The sequence below is a fragment of the Lepidochelys olivacea genome (genome assembly GCF_965140295.1).
Source record: "Lepidochelys olivacea isolate rLepOli2 genome assembly, chromosome: 4".
Taxonomy (NCBI): domain Eukaryota; kingdom Metazoa; phylum Chordata; order Testudines; family Cheloniidae; genus Lepidochelys; species Lepidochelys olivacea.
In genome coordinates, this window is record NC_140414.1 from 89,010,659 (window position 1) to 89,029,074 (window position 18,416).

The 18,416-nt window shown below is 39.1% G+C and overlaps 1 protein-coding gene across 6 annotated transcripts in view; it reads right to left on the bottom strand.

The window, feature by feature from the left end:
- The window catches only part of FAT1 (FAT atypical cadherin 1), a 148,170-nt gene that overhangs the window by 79,705 nt on the left and 50,049 nt on the right, over positions 1 to 18,416 (bottom strand). For all 6 annotated transcript variants that reach the window (XR_014711337.1, XM_084626415.1, XM_084626417.1 and 3 more), the window contains exon 3: positions 16,855 to 17,169. Coding sequence is in view for 5 of the 6 variants with exons in the window: in XM_084626415.1 (XP_084482541.1) it covers positions 16,855 to 17,169 (315 nt within the window). In the remaining variant the exon portion in view is untranslated. The remainder of the gene's footprint in view (positions 1 to 16,854; positions 17,170 to 18,416) is intronic.

Sequence of the window (18,416 nt, forward strand, 5' to 3'; positions counted from 1 at the left end):
ATATTAGGAAACTTTCTAACTATAAGGATAGTTAAGCACTGGAATAAGATTCAAAGGGATGTTGTGGAATCCCCATCACTGCAGGTTTTTAAGACCAGGTTAGACAAACACTTGTCAGGGATGGTTTAGATATACTTGGTCTTGCCTCAGTGCAGAAGGCTAGACTAGATGATCTCTTCAAGTCTCTTCCAGCTCTACATTTCAATGATTCTACATCATCAATTTAAAAATCATATTTCCTTCTGGATTTAAACTATTATCATTACAAGTAACCACTAAGGCTTTGTCGTCACTAGAAAGTGGTACCACTTTAAGCAAACCACCAGTACAGTTAACGCAGGACACACAACTCTGTGGATGCAGGTTATATATGAGTATAAAAATGCTTTACACTGATCTAGCTATTCCCACTCCGGAAGGGGCATAACTATACTGGTATATCGCCTTTATAAGCGGTGAAACTACATCTACACTAGGGCCACATCTCCATTAGAAAGTTTTACCGGTAGCATTAGTGCTGGCATACAGCTGCCGACAATGCAGTTTTTCTTGGCTGTCTTTGCTGCTGCTGCAGTGCATCCTCACAGCAACAGGTTATATCAGCAAGGTATGCTGCAGTGTGGGTAGGTATCCCAGTTATCTTCCATGCCACTGTCTGGGGAACTGCCTCATGGAAAATTTTTTCAGTGCATTGTGGGACATCAATGTGCCTCTCAGGGAATTGTGGAAGCTTAAGATGAAATTCCCACAATTCCCTCTATTCCATCCCATAATATTATTTTTGTGTTTGTTTTTTTAAAAAAAATTCTTTGCAATTCCTCCATTGCATCTTATAGCTTTTTACTGGTCTAACTTTTTTTTTAAAACCAAAAGGGGGTGGGGGAGGAGAACACCCCACACATTCTCTCCCATCTCCACCACAAACCAAACAGTTATATTAGTAAAACTTTAAAATGTAGATGAGACTTAAGGTTTCTGTAACTGAAACTGATGAGTGAGAGAACAAATTTCTCCCAAGTTTTTCCAGTCTGCTTACTCTTACTCTGTATACTTGTGCATAGTCAGGTTCCTTCTAAGTATTCATGTTTGCTTCTGTTGCTATTTTGTTAACAATACATAATTTCCTGTAAAATGAGCCTTGGTTTTGTTGGAACAAGTCTTGGTTTTATTACCACTAGGTAGCAAGTAGCATTGAACTCCTGTTAAGTCTCCTCTCTCCTTGCAACAGTATACTGCCTTCAGTGACATCCAAACCACCAAAGCTACAACCAAATAAAATACCAACAGTCCAAGTCCATTCAGAAATCAGAATGTGAGGTTACTTCCTTTTCATTGTTCGCCAATTTCTTCCTCTTCTTGAGTCCTAAGCTCTTTAATAGTAAGCTCACCGCTATTTGCCCAGTGTCTCATGATACCTGGCAAGACAGTTTCAAGCTGTCATAATCGTATTGTTTAAACAGCTAATAAAAATTATCTCCTCTATAAAAAAACTTAAGGTTTATTTCAGCTAATGCAAATATATACTACTCTACTCAAACAGCAAAATCTCAGTGAGGCCAACATTTTAGTTGTTAATGTGTAATAAAGTCATGATCAGCTGAAAGCAGAAACATAAAAGAGTAATGATTAAAGGATTAGTTAGTTTTAAGGTTCACTTCATCTGCTCCAGATGTTTTTATACTTCATGATTAAACTGCCATAAAATGCCTGCACCATAAGTATGAATCTCAGAAGCTTTTGATGAATTCTTCAGGATAGAAAAAAAGACCATACATAACTCTTTGGACTTTTCTGCTCAGTGTAAAACTTTGGTTGATGGATACTGGATCTGACATTTACTGTAGCTAAACAAACTTGAATATTTAACTTTTTTTCTTGCATTCATTAAAGACACCCCACCTATTCAACTCAATACATTTGTATAGTGGAGCCAGCTATCAACCACCATAAATTTGAACTCAGTATTTATGGTGGCTTCGCCCTGCTGTGCAAACAGTTTATGAACTTTAAACCTGCCATTTTAATGTTATTTGGTAATTAGCAATATCTTGTTTCAGAGAGAAACATCCCAGGCATTTTAAAAATATAGTGAGCAGTTTTTCCAAGCTGTTACAATTGTCAGGAAACTTATTTTTACTACAATTAAACTGTTTTTACTTAGGGAAAAATACTTCCACAATGTTCATTTGTGCTTTATTTTCAATTATAGCACAAGAAAAATGGCAACATTATTGAAAATTGTAAAAACGACAACAAAATAAAAATCTCACCAACTGAAACTCTTTTTGGACACATGACATTTCTACAGACATCAAAATGCATCATGGAACATAAACAGAAAATGTATTACTACTTGAAAAAAATCAATCTTTTGCTAGCTACAAAAGTAGCACAGAAACTCTCTCATTAAGTCTGACACACCAAGATACGGCCAAATTCTGCTCTCCTACATACTGGTGCAACAGAGCAACAGTTGGTCCACAGAAGTTTATGTAGTCAGCTGCATGAAATCAAAAGATTTCAGGAAAATTATAGTGATGTGCCTTAAGCAAAATAAGAAATTAAAATGTGTGGTTTAACATGTAAGCTTCTTAGTACTTAATGTATTATATTAAAAGGAGCTGCCTTTTGGGAAATAAGACGTTCCAACATACCCTATACAAGATGTCAGATAAGGCAACAGCATGCAGGTTTTATGTTAAGTTAGTCTGCCCTATTACAGTGTTGTAACTCTATCCTTGGAAAGCAAACTTTAAAGAGCAGATTTTCATCTCAATTACCTTGGTCTACTCTAGAGCCACTCTAGCTTTACACAGAATGATCAAGAACAGAATTTGGACCTAAATGTAAAGAGATACTATATTCAATTTTGCCCTCAGAAGGGTTCATTGTTAATTGGTGAGAGTCCCCGTGGCCTAAACAAGGCCAAAATAAACTCTATTATATAGGAAATCAAAAAGAATGCAGATGCAGCTGGTAATTCAGTTGCAGTCCCCGTCCCCCCCACCCCCATCACATTCAGTGTTACCACAGTATGCCTTATAACACAAGCAGAGAAAACGAAACACATTACATGGTAAATATTAATTTTAGAGAAGATGAAGCAGCAAATTAGTTTGATTTGAGAAGATATTTTAAAAAATGATTAAGAAATGTTATCCACTTTAAAGAAAAATCTCAAGACAAAGGATGAAAATCTAAGCTAGTTTGATTGCATTCTGCTTAGGTAACAAACACATGTTCCTTTCCTTTCTGTTTAAACTACACATGGGACAGGGAACACAACTTTCTGAGCTAAATTATTAGCTTTTGTTTGATTGTTTTGCTATTTTTACCTGTTTTAATTTATCTGATTTACAGGGATTTTTTTAGGATACTAAACTTTAAATTCACTGCTTCCACTGAAAGCTTTTCAGTTGTAAAAGATGGATTTCCTTCATCAGCTTTAACAACTTCTGTACTCTATTCTAGTTGAGAATCAGGTCTCCTGTAGCAACTTTGAGAACTGATTTTTGGCTTCACACACAGAAAAGTTAATATACATAACTCCCTCTCCAATACCAAGAGAAAAGTGGAGAGTTTTCCAAAAGATTCAATATGCATATTAAAACAGCAGATTTGGATGGAGCTGTGCCTAGACATGATACATTTCTCACGAAACTGAAACAGTAAGTAATGGCTGGTTACCCAAAACAATAAAAAGAGATGTAAAAATATAGCATTAACCAGCCTGCCTCACAATGAATTTTTTTTTTCCAGCAAAAAGAATTCTTGTCTTTGAAAGGAAAATATGAAATTCCAAACATTTTGGTGCTTGGTTTTTTGTTTGTTTTTTGCTGGGCTGCTATGAGTTTAACACTCATCTTCTTGAAATTTTCTCTGACTACATATCTAAATCTTCTCAAAATGAAAGAAAAGTTAACCTGAAAGGATAGCAACTCTCTGAGATGGGATTCTCATCCACTGTCTTTTTATCCTTTGATATTAAGAATGGTTTATGTTGGACATATGCACACTGACAGAAATCCAGAGGAAGCAGGAGTTCAAAATGATATCAGGAATACTCCTCCTGACAGCTTTATACATTATCTTAAGATTTCTTTTTGTGATTTGTGTGCGTGCATTGCTGCAGGCTACTAGTTCCATATGCATGTTATTAAAATAATAAATTAAAACAATTCAAAATTAAGAATTAAAACACAAAGAACCCCAATATTTGTCATCTAACTTATACTGCCCTGTGTACACCAACTGACAAGTAGGTTCAATTAAATAAAAATAGGCAACACACACCGCCCATACTTGAAAATGGAACTTGAAGCTTCCCCCTCTCTTCCAGCGCCTCTTCTTCCTTTTCATGAGCAAATTTACTCCTCTTCCTCTATTTCTGTGGTGGAATTTCAACCCATACTAGATGCTGAAAGTTTCTTTGAGGGATTTCACAACAGCACAGCCCTAGAATACACACTAGCCTAAAGATAGTGCTTTGTGCTGCTAGTAGGGAGAGAGAAGGACACAGAACAATGCCAGACAACGTTTGAGTATAAAAATATTTCACCAAGAAGAGTTCGCCAGCCATGCCAGAAGAAAGACTGGAGGCAAGGGATGTGATTTAATTAGGCTGCAACTTTATTCACCAAAAATATCTGGGAATACCTGGCAATAAGTTGTACAGTGCAGGTTATCATAATTTCCTTAACCATTTACACATAATCCCCTACCTGGCTCCAGCCACACTGTAGCTAGAACCCTGCGACCCTCCCCTCACAAGAGGAGGGTCGGCTCTCTACTGTACCAGACACAGATGCCCCAAAACTCCCCCTTCTTAGCTCCCTAAGGGATGCTTTCCCTCAAATCCTCCTCAACTCCACTTTGTCTGATAAATGTATCCCTTCCATAACAAGAACTTGCACGGAACAGCTGCCACAAGTTTCACTTACTAAATTGTGAGATTATAACGTAACTCCCCAACACCACTCCACCGGGTGCCAAACCTGCTGTGTGGAAGGGGAAAAACCCCCACCATACCTTGGCCAGTCTGGCAGAGAGAGAAAAATTCCTTCCCTGGCCCCAAGGAAAAAGGGTGATAAGTGTGATGCCCACAGCAAGTCACGAGGAAACTCGGTCCTTTTGCAAATTTCATGGGTAGGTGCTGCCAACCCAATCCTGGTAAGTTCTGTATGGGGAAAAATACTCCACCCACCCAGTCTCAGTCTCCCGGTCAGAAAGAATGGCAGTGCCCTCCTCCTGAGTAAGCCCAGCTGCTTCCTCCTCTTCTCCACAAACTTCCCCTTCATCCCCCTCTACTACCCATTTGGGGGGAGATGGGGGATAGAAAAACCAACTTAAATGCAACAAAGTACCCTTTTCCTTCATCATCAAGGACTCACTCCATGGATGCTGTAGTGAGCACATTTTGAAAGCAACAAGGGGAAGGCCTACATATGAGACTACTTGCTCCTTCTAGCTGGTCTTTAATTCTCAGTGCAAGTCCTGTAACTTGATTGTGTTTGCTCAAATAAAGACAATCCAAAACAGCAGAGGTGTATTCTCATATCTATGCAAACATGAAATAAATAGGTGCAACCTAACAGAAATCTGTCCTATTTTTTTCTTTTCAAATGCTTTTAATAGTGTGTATACATAACGGTGACAGAATTAAAAAGAAATTCTGACAAATTTTTTTCTGACAAAGAAAAAAAAAATGCCCTTTTTGCACAACCAAAATCAAACTGATGGTACCCTGCTAGAGGACTTTTGTCATTTCACTTTCTGTCAGTGAAACTGACAAAAACTTTCCTGGAGGACTGCTAAGCTGAGTGGCCAGGGGCAAATTCTGGGGCTGGAGCACCAGACAGCCCAGGCACTCCATCTGCCCCCAAGCCCTTGGAAGACCAACCTGGGTGCTCTTCCCCTCCAGTGCTGGAACTGTGGACTCTGACTCTCCAACAGCTAGGCAGGAAGGCTCTTGTCAACTTTACTTGTGAAGATCCAAAACAAAATGAAATTGAATTTTTATCAAAAAACCTTCCCAAAAAAAATGTGGTTTTGACTTTTCGTCCCATTTTGGGGCAAAATGTTTTTCAGAAACACAAATTTTTTTTCATGGGAAGGGCTTTCAATTTTCCATCTGGGTCTACACTGTGCACTTACAAAAATCAGCTCTGTGCAAGGAGCAGTACTTACCATCCAACAGGGAAGTAACCATACCTCAGAAAGGCAAGATACTCTTCTTGATTCCAAAGGTGGTAATGTGCTTTCTACCTTTCCAATGTGCTATGATTACTATTATTTCCACATTCTAGCTCAACTCATCTGTGATGGCATCCAACCCCCCTCCACACAAGCAGAGTTCCAAGTACATAGTACCATGCCTGCAGCAGGGATGTGAAGTGGTTCCACAATAGCATGGGAAGGGGATCTTATTTTTCCTTATGCCTCTGCAATGCTATTTAAGCCAGGCCACAAGATGGCCTATCCTGTTGCAATTTAGAGTGACAACAATTCTGGGGTAGTGGTGTTCTTTCATTTTCTTTATTTTTCTTGCTTCATACCCCACCTCTTTTCTAAAAAAGAATATAGTAGAACTATATTTAAAAAAAATATTCATTTAAAAGACTACAGACAATGTCTGAAATAAATCTGTCAATAGTCTAGTCACATATCTTCAAACGCTTGCTAGTACTTTTATAAAGAACAGTAGTCCTGTGCTAAATTAAATTCTGTCTTCAAATGCAGGGCTATATATTGACCTCAGTCTGTATGTGCAATCCCCATTGACTGAAATGGCAGTTTTGCAGCCTATTAATTTCAATAAGACAAAAATTTGACCTGAAGATAGCAAGACTGCACATCTTCATTTATTCCTCTCCCCAATATATGTCAAATAAGCAACAGCTAATTACTATATACCTTCCGAGATTTGTGGCAGAAATGGATAGGGAATATATTGGCACAATCTGAACAGCTAAAAATCGCAGCTAAATGCAATTTTGGTTTTTCAGAAGATTTAGCATATGATTTAACAAAAAATGTTTGATTCTAGTTTTGAAAATGTTAGCTCAACCAGGATGAAGAGCCACAATGTTAAACAATGGAGATTTCCTTTGTTAAAAAGAAGTATATACCCCACTGTAGCCACAGGGCCTTCATTTCCTAACTAAGCAGTTCTCCAACAATATCGGAAACCCTTGGAAGTTGTTTGCAGCTGTAGCCATTTCCTATTACACTTTGCTCAGTCTCCGGATCAGCCACAGCAAACTGACATTGCTTTGAATGTTAGGAACAGTTGTAAACTGATATGAGCATGTGACCTGGATGATCTGCCATTATACCCACTGACTATTAGCATTTTATGACTTCACAATACTCTAAGGATTAGCAAAGACTAGTCAATTGACAGGAGAATCCTTACACTAAGCATGTCCAAAATTTTAATCTCATTGTCTGAGGCTAAACTTTTTAAATTAAATCTGCATTATACGGTGGGACTTTATGTATAAAAATAAAGGTGACATTTTCTAAAAAAAAAATAAAATAAAATAAAAAAAAAGCCTTTAATTCAAACACTTTTTTCGTGCTCAAATGTTATGCACATTTTAAGGTCCAAAGGCTATGGTTTGAACTACAGGAGCTGCCACACATTAGCAAAATTCCTATCAGACTTTTTTAAAAAACAACAACATTCAAACACAAATCAAACCAAAAAAGTGCAGCAAAACTATCAGTGTTACATCAAAAAGATTATTTTAAAAGAACACTAAGATTGCAAACTCAAGCACTCACAAGTTAGGAAATACCAGGATTAACACTGCCTATGCAACCTTAATTCGCTCCCTTTGTGTGTATCCCTCCTCTTTCAGGGAGGATTAAAAAAATGGATGATTTTAACAAAGAAATAAAGCAGGTTTTTAAAATTGTATATTTTAATAAAAATTAAATACAGATTTATTTTAAAAAACTATATAAAAGTACATTTGAAATTATTAGAACCTGCCTTAAGCCCTAACCTTACTATAATCTATTCAAATCATTTTTTTTAAACACACACACACAAAGTGACACGTTTGCTGCCAAAGTCCAAAGAAAGCCAAATGACTGAATTGGTTGAAGTCACTTGCTGAGCATCTGGAATCAGAGTTTGAAGTGCTAAGTCAGCTTTTGAAAGCACTAGCTTCTTCTACAGGTACGGAGAGAATGTTTCCTTCATTTAAGTATTTTCAAATAGTTCAGTGACTAGTTCACTCAAAGTTAAGCAACCAACTGGGAGTTCAAAAAGCAGAAAAAGTTTCTCTCTCTCTCTTCCAGTCTATGAACAAAAAGTAGGCGTGAGATGATTACATCAACTAGCTAGAAGTACCAATGTGAAACATGATTAAAATAAATTGTTTAAATCAAGATTTCCTGGTTGGTGATTTAAATCAGCCCACCCTGTGGTCTTTAATTACATGACACATAGTTTTTCTACAGCCCCCTGACTCATTCAGTGTACAAGATGGATTATGCTCACTGAATAGATAGCTATTCAATATTTCCTTTTATCCTCCATATTCAATGTGTGGCTCCCAGCTGTATTTGCCACCTACCATCCAAACCCTGTACTGAATACAAAATTATTAGTTTCTTTATGGGTATGGCTATGGTGTTCTCATCATAGTATCAGAGTATTTCACAGAAACAAATGCATTTTATCTTCATGACACTTCATGACATAAGAGTTTAGGTGGTTTTATTCCCATTTTATAGCTGGAGAACTGAGGTGCACAGAGATTAAAGCAAAAATTGTCAGTGTCCACTAATTTTGGCTGCCCAGATTAAGATAGCTACTTCCGGATTTTTCAGAGTTCTTAGCATCATCGTAACATTTTATATGTTCACAAAGCACAGATCCAACTGACTTCAGTTGCAGTTATGACCACTCAACACTTCTGCAAATCTAACCCCAGATGTCTCATATTGGGCACCCAGAAAACAAGGAAAACACAATTAATGACTACCTGTGATAATTTGGGTTTAAGTGAATTGACTAGGATCACATAGGAACTCTGTGGCAGAGGCAGAATCCAATTCTCCAGGGTGGCATTCAACTTCCTTGCACAGGAGACCATCCTTTCTCATCCTGTAATCCCGTCTCATTCTCTGTACACTACCTGACTTCTACAACAAAATGTGGCAGAGATTCCTACAGACAGTAGTGTCATTCATTGCACATGCCCAATTCATTCAGAATGCAGTCTGTCCTGTGCATTGAATGAGGCAGGATTCCTTTGGGAAAAGACTAGACATATCAATCTAGCAAAAATTAATTTTATTCTCCATTCTAATGGACAAATCCCTGTCTGAATAGATGGATCTCTATTGGGGAGGAGAGTGCATGCAGCCTTTTCACCTCTCTGGCAGCCGAACAGGATTCTAGCCTCATGCTCAATGATATACTTGGTGGAAATCAGCTACCAAGGTAACTGGTACCCCATTTGCACTGTGGCCCTCTGTCCTAACATGGACTGGCAATGCTGTTCCCACCCTCCCAATGCACGCCCTCCAAGTAACAGAAGGCAGCACAGGCCTCTTTTCCAGACAGCTCAAAATATCATCCTTTCATGTCTCACTCTTAAGGCTGGTCTACACCTAAACCATAGGTCAACCTAGCTACTTCACTTAGGGGTGCCAAAGTTCACACCCTAAGATCCATAGTTAAGACGACCTATGCCCCAATGCAGACATGCCTAGGTAGACACTCAGGTACAAGTGACTGAAAAGCCCCTTCCGGCAGGGTAGCAAGTGTCTATAACACAAGCACTACACAGTCACGTAGCTGGAGCACAGCAACCGTGCCGCTGTAGCACAGACATACCCTGAGTTATAATACAGCTTGAATTCTTTAACAAAGAGCCTGGTTTATACCACAGTACAGCAGAACTAACATATCCATGTGAAACATATATTCAGAGGCTGCCCTGCCAAAAGTCAATCAAACCCCTTTGTTTGTGGACTACAACTTAATGGCTCTAGGCCAGAGGTAATTAACAATACTCAAGTGTTTTACCTGCTGAGCCATTATTACTTGGTCAGTTAAAGCTCAACCCTTTCCTTTCAGTGGAGTTTTCAGGCTAACAAAAAATAACAGACACAGTACAAAATTACAGGAAGTAATAATAGAAAAACAGCATCCTGCCACAAGGGGATTTTACCTTAAGGAAATATATAATTTAAAGTAATTGCATTATGTAAAATAAATCATAAACAAAAATATACAGTGCTTTACAAAAGAATTCACGAATACACTCACCAAACCCCTGTAGAATAGATAAATATAAGTCCTCTGTAAAATGAAGATTAAGTGACTTGTCAAAGATCAAGGCAAACACAAAGTCAGATTTCCTGACTCCACCAGTTCTGTACTTTTATTTAGCTATCCTAAGGCAAACAGGAGGTTTGGAAGTAGAGAATCTAGTAGTACTTGTTTTAGTGCTGGGTGCTATATAGCATCTCAAATACACACATTTCTCTGAATCTCAAGTAAATGTATTGTTCCAGGGGGTCCCAGTATGTTGGTGAAGGAATGGATATGAAGAAACATCAAAACTCATCTTGTTTTAGACTTTCTTCCCCAACTGAAATGCACCACTGGAAAAAGTCTCTTTCCTCTACTCAACTATAGCACTATGCTTGTATTTAAATAGTCTCTTTGTAAGCTGGCAGCATTTGTAAAAGGTTAGTGCTATATCATTTTGTGGAGTTTTTTTATACATTTGTCTCCTATATAGCAATTTGTACCTCTAGAAGGCACCTCATTGCCTCCCAAGCACCCCCTTGTGACTAGACGTTGCTCTGCTGTGGCCAGCCTCAGTTTCACCCCTTAATAAGGGGACACTGAGGTCACAAACATCTCGGTCAAGGAGAAGCCACTCTACAGCAATAAATAAAGCTTGCTGAAAGAAGCACTTGTACAAGGGTTTAAAGGCTTTTACTTCAGAGCCTGCATAGAACTTTAAAGTCCCAAAACAAAATATCTCTAGGTTCCAGCAGCAGCTCCTTCTACTGTAAGGCCTCAGGCTGTATAGCTTTGTAGTCTCTCTCCTGGTTGTTTAGGGTCTCTCCCAGGCATCCTTATCTGGAGAGCTTTTGCCTAGTTCAGATTCCCTAGGAGCTCCCCTCCCCTGGAGCTTCCTTTCTTCTCAGGAACTTTTTTCAGCTGAGCTCTCTCCCCTAAGCTTTCTATTAGGTCCATGTGCTTTTTAATTAATTAATTAACTGCCTTCTATCTACTTAGGCAGTTAACTATCCCCAGGTGGACACAGATTGGCTCATTCTCTTCGGTGGAGCTTGGCATAGGTAGACTAGGCTAGGCATCTGACTCCCTTAAAGGGCCAGCACTATAACAAGACCATAATAATATCTGAAATCTCCCAGTTGTAGTAAATTGCTAATAAAGCAATGGGGAAAGGATCAGAGTCAAATGTGTTTAGTCAGTTGTGTTTGCCAACATGAATCCAGCAATTTCTTATTTGAAAAACTGGATCTTTGTGACTTTGGCTCCCCATTCTCAAAGTAACAGAGAAACTCCACATTTCCATATATAAAAGCTAGTAACTAATTGATATTGTGTGACTATCCTACAAATCCTTGCTATAAGATGCTTCCAGTGCTAAGAATCAGAAAATGAATAACTGGACTGCACTTAATGGGTAGGGAAAATGGGTAAAATGCTCCCTATCAGACATATCAGGGGAAAATAAAAGATCTGAACATGAGCCTACAGTGGTGGACCTCAGTCACAGGAGTCCAGATTTTTTGGTACTCAATTATTTCTGCTAAACATCTGGGTGGAACACAGCAGAAGTGGCTACATTTTAGTAATAGGTAAATTCAGACACACTACTGAACAACCATCAGAATAAAAAGCAATATATACATATAAGATGCTATAAGGACAAAGTACAATCTCTCCACTCTGGCTTCCATTTCTGAGCAGTGGTAGGATCAAACTGATTGACTGGCCTGAGCCACATATTCTGAAAGGCTATTAAATGTTGCTATTTCAACCTTCTTCTTCCAAAATCTCTGAGTAGGTCTGGAGTCCCACAATTTTGGTTAACCTGGGCCATATTTAGCCTTAATCCATTTCTGCAAAGAAGAATGAAGGAACAGTGAAGGGCTCTACATGTGCTAGTGAATCGGGAAAGTCATCCTTTCATACTGATGGATTAAATGATCAAAACCATAGAATAGTTATCATGGATTGCATATTTGGCTACAGTCTAAGACCAAGAAAGTTTTGCAATTAATCTCTGCTTTGATTGTCAGTTGCTAAATGACCAATACTATGATACTAGTCTCATTCTTGCTGGCTAGCTTCTTTGTGCAGCAGCTTTCTTCATTACAAGTGAACTCCAAGATCCAAAAACATGATAATACATTAATCTCATCAAAGCACAGATGTACTTGAAGTAAATAAGGTAAGAAACTGTTGCATATAAAGAGGAAATGTGCTATGCTTTCTCATTTCATATGGAGCTACTGCATAGCATTTCTCTTTACAATATAAGGAAATATGTTAGTAAAAAGTTTTAAAAATGCACAGTTGTGTTTATAAGTAATTAACATAATCAGAGAAATTGCTTCCAAGGGCTACTAAATGTTTACTGAAGGAGACGATATCTGATACCTGGACTTCCTTAGGCACATGGGAGATACCACTTCTACAGGTACCACTTGTTGAACAAAGATCAGTTCACCAATAGTTATGAAAATAGATTTATTTGCACTTTAAGGTCATGCAACATGACACCCCTAGATAGGTGATTGTCTGTGAGGACTGAACTCAAGACCTTGGGATCTAAAAAATATAAGCCTCTCCTGCATGACGCTAAGGCTATGTCTACATTACAAGCAAGGGGTGTGATTCCCCTACTTGTGTATATATACACATTTGCACGCTAACTCTCAATGAACTAGCACAAGTATAAATAACCACGTTGCTATGGTAGCACAGGTAGTAGCAGCAGCAGGAGAATGCTTGAGCCATGCCACATACCAACCCACCTGAAACTGGTGGGTATGTACATGAGTCGTGCCTCCGCTGCCATACCATGGTTACACTGCGATTTATATTTGGACTCACCTGTAGTGTAGACATAACCTAAGAACAAGGCCCCTTAGTGTAAAGGCTGTAAGGGCAGGTCCTCACTACCCGGCAGATCGGTGGGTAGTGATCAATTTTTTGTGTCTCGTCTGTTACAAATTATACCTAATACAAACCAAAATGGAGTCACATATGCACATATACTAACTTTTCCTTAACACTTCTAGATGCGATAAATTGATCCCCGAACGCGCTCCCAGTCGACTCCGGAACTCCAGCTCGCAAGAGGTAGAAGCGGAGTCGAAGGGGGAGTGGCAGCGGTCAACTCGCTGCCGTCCTCACGGCCAGGTAAGTCAACCTAAGATATCTTAGGTCGACCCCCTACCCCGTCCCCCGTAGTGTAGACCAGGGCTAACAGACCCATAAAGCTCTGTATACGGATTAGCCACCAGCAGAGGACAAGAACCACTGTGTTAGCACAGGTTACATCTAGGTTATTATTATTTATACTGCAGCAGCACCTAGGAGCACTAGTCGTGGAGCAGGACCCCACTGTGTTACTTGTGCAAATAGAATAAAAAAGACAGTCCATACCTCAAAGAGTAGGTGACAATCTGAAACCATTTCAAGCGTATTTCCAGTATACACTTTAAGAATTATAACATAATGGCTCTAAAGCATATACCATTAATAATAATTTGATCATTTATTCCTGGTTTATTAACATAGGGCTTGACCTGAGTTACCACAAGATGCTACCTATAGGGCTTCACATTGCTGTGCAGTCCCAAGAGCAGATCAGGGGCTGAACTGTGACACACAGAATCATAATGCATGCTTGTTTCCCCTTTCCCCGAAGGAAGAAAGTCATCTGCACCAGCCCCTTATCTGGCACCATTTACTTCCCCTTCTGTGATGGCTCAGATGTTGGATGGTGTGGTGGAGCAGAGTTAAGTCTCTCTCCACCTCTGTCTATCCATGTGGGAGGGAGCATAGGTGCACCATGAAGGCCGCTTTTCCCCATGCAGTAATTCTTGGTTCAGTAGCCCTTATAAGGAAGCAACTTAAACCATTTAAACCCTCTTATATCCACTATGTAGGCAAGTGGAGCAGGTAACCATCTCGCTCATAATGAGATCACTTGTACCCAGATGTACTGCTCAGTTCAGTCCTATTTTAATTAAAATACTTATGACCTTTCTATTATAGAATGATGTAAATTGCATTCTGTAGTTAACACAATATCTAGTGTCTTTTAAAGACATTTTGAAACTTTTTTACATTCTAACCCATTTGAAAAAAATTAGCCCTAAATAGGGCCTAATCAAAGTATATTTGATTTCCAAGAGACAGAATGGATACTTGGAAGACAATGGCCCTCATAAACTCAATCCAAATGCATCTTGATCACTGACTGGGGATCTGGTGCAGATCAATACTCTAAAACCAAACAGTCAGGCAGAGAGCCTAAGGCCTTTTGGGGGCATGGCACTGAGAATAAGGAATTCTTACTCTCTAATGCCAGCTTTGACCCAAATGCTCTTTGAAGACTTGGACAAGCCACTTAACCTCCTTTGCCTTAGTTTTCCCACCTGTAAAATAGGAGCAATAATATTTATTTGCCTACCTCCCTGGATTTTTTAGTGTAATAATTAATTAAAATTTGTAATGTGCTGTCTATGCTAAGTAATAATACAGAGCAGGGATGGCCAGCCTGAGAAGGAGCCAGAATTTACCAACGTACATTGCCAAAGAGCCACAGTAATATATCAGCAGCCCCCCATCAGCTTCCCCTTCCCCCCCGCCCCCAGCACCTCCCACCCACTGGCAGCCCTGCCATTCAGCACCTTCCTCTTCCCTCCCCACACCTCCCGATTAGCTGTTTCGTGGCATGCAGGAGGCTCTGGGGGGACGGGGGGAGGAGCGAGGGCACAGCAGGCTCAGGGGAGGGGGAGGGAAGGGTGGAGTGGGGACAGGGCCTGTGGCAGAGCCGGGGGTTGAGCAGTGAGCACCCCCCGGCCCATTGGAAAGTTGGCGCCTGTAGCTCCAGCCCAAGAGTCGGTGCCTGTACAAGGAGCCACGTATTAACTTCTGAAGAGCCGCATGTGGCTCTGGAGCCACAGGTTGGCCACTAGTGATGTAGAGGGAGGGGAGAGACTGATGAGGAATGCTGAGACAAAAGAAGGAGAAGAAAGAATGTGACATAAAAGAAAGCAAGGAGATGGACAACTAAGAATAGAGACAAGCAAGAAATAGAGAATGTGAACCAAGGAAATGTTGCTTTACAGAGACAACAGAGAAGGGGAAACCAAAACAAGAGAAAAAGAGTAGACACAGTGACAGGAGAGAATGTGTTTTGGTGATGGAAATAATGGGTCAGCCATGAATGGAGAGAAAAAGGAGAAAGAAATGGAAACGGAATAAGCAACAAAAGGCACAAAAATTTTGGTTAGGGCATTATAGTTTAATTTATTTATGCTTTTTTATACTGTTGTACTTCCTGTCAGATGTCATCCATCTGTGTAAGGCTGGGAGCAAAGGTACAGGATAGCTATGTTAGTCTGTGATCACCACTTCCCAATTATATTATTTAGATTTAGAAATAGGATTTTAACTTTAAGCGTTGGTCCTTTGAATCCCCTGTGACTAGCCCCTGTGTGAATGGACAAGGGCAGTGGGGGGTGAGGGCAGGGGAGGGAAATGCAGAATTACTTCCATTGTTCCCTAGACTTTGTGTGGTTGGAGAGTGAAACCACTGCTTGTACTAGCAATGCAAGCAATACTAACCTGCCCAGAAAGGGAGGCAGGGTGTGGGTGAAGACAAAGCACAGCTGCAGTATATACCTCCCTGGATACCCAGGAGGCATTTCTGGTTGACTCAGTCAGAAGTGCTTCCTGGGACTCCCACTGTAACATAGCAGCTGCACATACCTCCCACATACAATGCAGAGCTGTGCCCTAAGCAATGATATATGATTAAATTGAGAATCATTGACAAGTCTCGGCATTTGCACCACTTCCTGTACCTTTTGTAAAGACTAATGAAAAAAACAGCATACATATCTTGAATGTTTTCTACAGTCATCCAAAGGCAGATATTATTGGGTAACCTTTACATTGTTCTAAGTAACATTTACTTTCTTTTAGTTCATTGTTCTGTTTCAGTTAAAACTAACAACAGGATTTAGCTTCCCATCTCTCCATTCTTACACACATTTCAGTACTTCTAATTTCAGCATCACCCATTTCTTCTATTTATGCTTCTGTAGAAGCTGCAATATTTCTAGGTGCCCCCAAATGTTAGCCATAACACTGCAACAGAATTGTATCTGGTACATTTTGAGAATAACAACATTCTCCAGTTTACCATTTTCAAATTATGTGCTAGATTACTAACTCTTTACACAGGTGAACAGTTACACAAGGACGGCAGTCCATATTGATTTCAGTGGAACTACTTGTATGAGAAAATGGTTGATAATCGTCCCTATGCGATTTGCCTGTCAACAAAAATCTCAAGTGGAAAAAATAAACACAACAACTTGAAAGAAAATTACATGAAGGTCATATTACGCCCAACAAGTTTAAAAATCACTGAAATCTGGTTTTCTCTTTAACTGTGTGATGTCAAAGTATGACTAGAACATTATAATCAAAAAGCTACTCAATAGGTAAAAAATACTTTCTTAATTATGTCCATTCCACAGCATTTACACAGGACAATAAATTAACTGATACACATGTCACATAAAGCTATGATATACACGTACCAGTTTTGGGGTTTATTGAAAAGAATCCCTGTGGGTTTCCACTTGTAATCTTGTAGGTCAACTTTTCACTAGAGCTGGAATCAGGATCAAATGCCTCAATCCGAATGACAGATACATCCTTAGGTGAATTCTCCAAGACTTCTGGGTAATAAACAGGTTCTGTTGTCTGCGGAGCATTATCATTAACATCCCCAACTTCTATGTAGATTTCAATGAAGGAAGATAGAGGCACAACACCCTGGTCTGTTGCATAAACAGTTAACCAGTAATGTGAGGTAGTCTCACGGTCCAGCAGATCAGCTGTCTCTATTACACCTGTTCAACAGAAGGGAAAAAAGCAACAATATTAAATGCTCCATAAGTATAAAAAGTTAAAAAAAAAAATTTAACCCCCCCCCCACCAAATCCAACACAAAAGTCACAAATGAATGGCACAGATTCTTGTGTGCGTGTGTGTGTGTGTGTAGGGTTAACCTGAAAGTTTAAAAATGAACGTCCTTAATTAGTACTAAAAGGGTCTGAATTTTTATATTGTATTGTTTCAATATTTATAAATCTATTTTCTTTTTTAACCTCTCTTGAGAATTATCTGATCATTTAACATCATTCCTGAAACTATTTCTGCCCAGAAGATATTAATTATGAGTTATCTGAAGTCTTTGGGATTTGATTTACCCTCTCAATTCATCACTCCTGACAATGAGAGTTTAACACTGTATTAAATTATCTAACTGATTTAGTACCAAGGTTTTGAACTATTTATCACCATTTAAATTAGTGAGAACCTATTTAAATTTGGTTTCAGAGTAGCAGCCATGTTAGTCTGTAACCGCAAAAAGAACAGGAGTACTAACAAAGGTATTTGAGCATAAGCTTTTGTGGGCTACAGTCCACTTCATCAGATGCATAGAATGGAACATACAGTAAGCAGATCTCTGTATGTGTGTAGCCTCTTACAGTTTGTACGGCAACTTCCACCTTCTCTGTAACTTCTTACTATATGTTCCATTCTATGCATCTGATGAAGTGGGCTGTAGCCCATGAAAGCTTATGCTCTAATAAATTTGTTAGTCTCTGAGATGCCACAAGTACTCCTGTTTTTATTTAAAATTTGGTGACATATACACTCATATGTATCTATGTGTCTGCGTGAATTATGTAAATGAATGTTTCTTAATGTGTATAAATACTTGAATCCATATACACAACCTTTTTGAGAAATCTGAAAATAGAGAGAGGTTTATGTTGCCCTTCTCAGCCTTAGCTACAGTGTTTGCCATTACTTTGGCAAATGAAGGTGCTCCTCTCACCCTCATTGCGTATCCCAAAAAGATCTAAAATTCACTATTTCTAAAGAAACAGAGGAGCAGCTACAGAATACACACTTAATACAATTTACCTCCCAAATCTACAGGAGTTTGTCGGAACAAGGATACCAAAATCTGACCCAATAAAGGGAAAATACATACAGCACTATTTTACACGCATCTTACTGCCCAAGGTAAAATTATAACGTATATGTTTCCATGCCAAGAATGTGGCATATAATGTAATTTATTTGA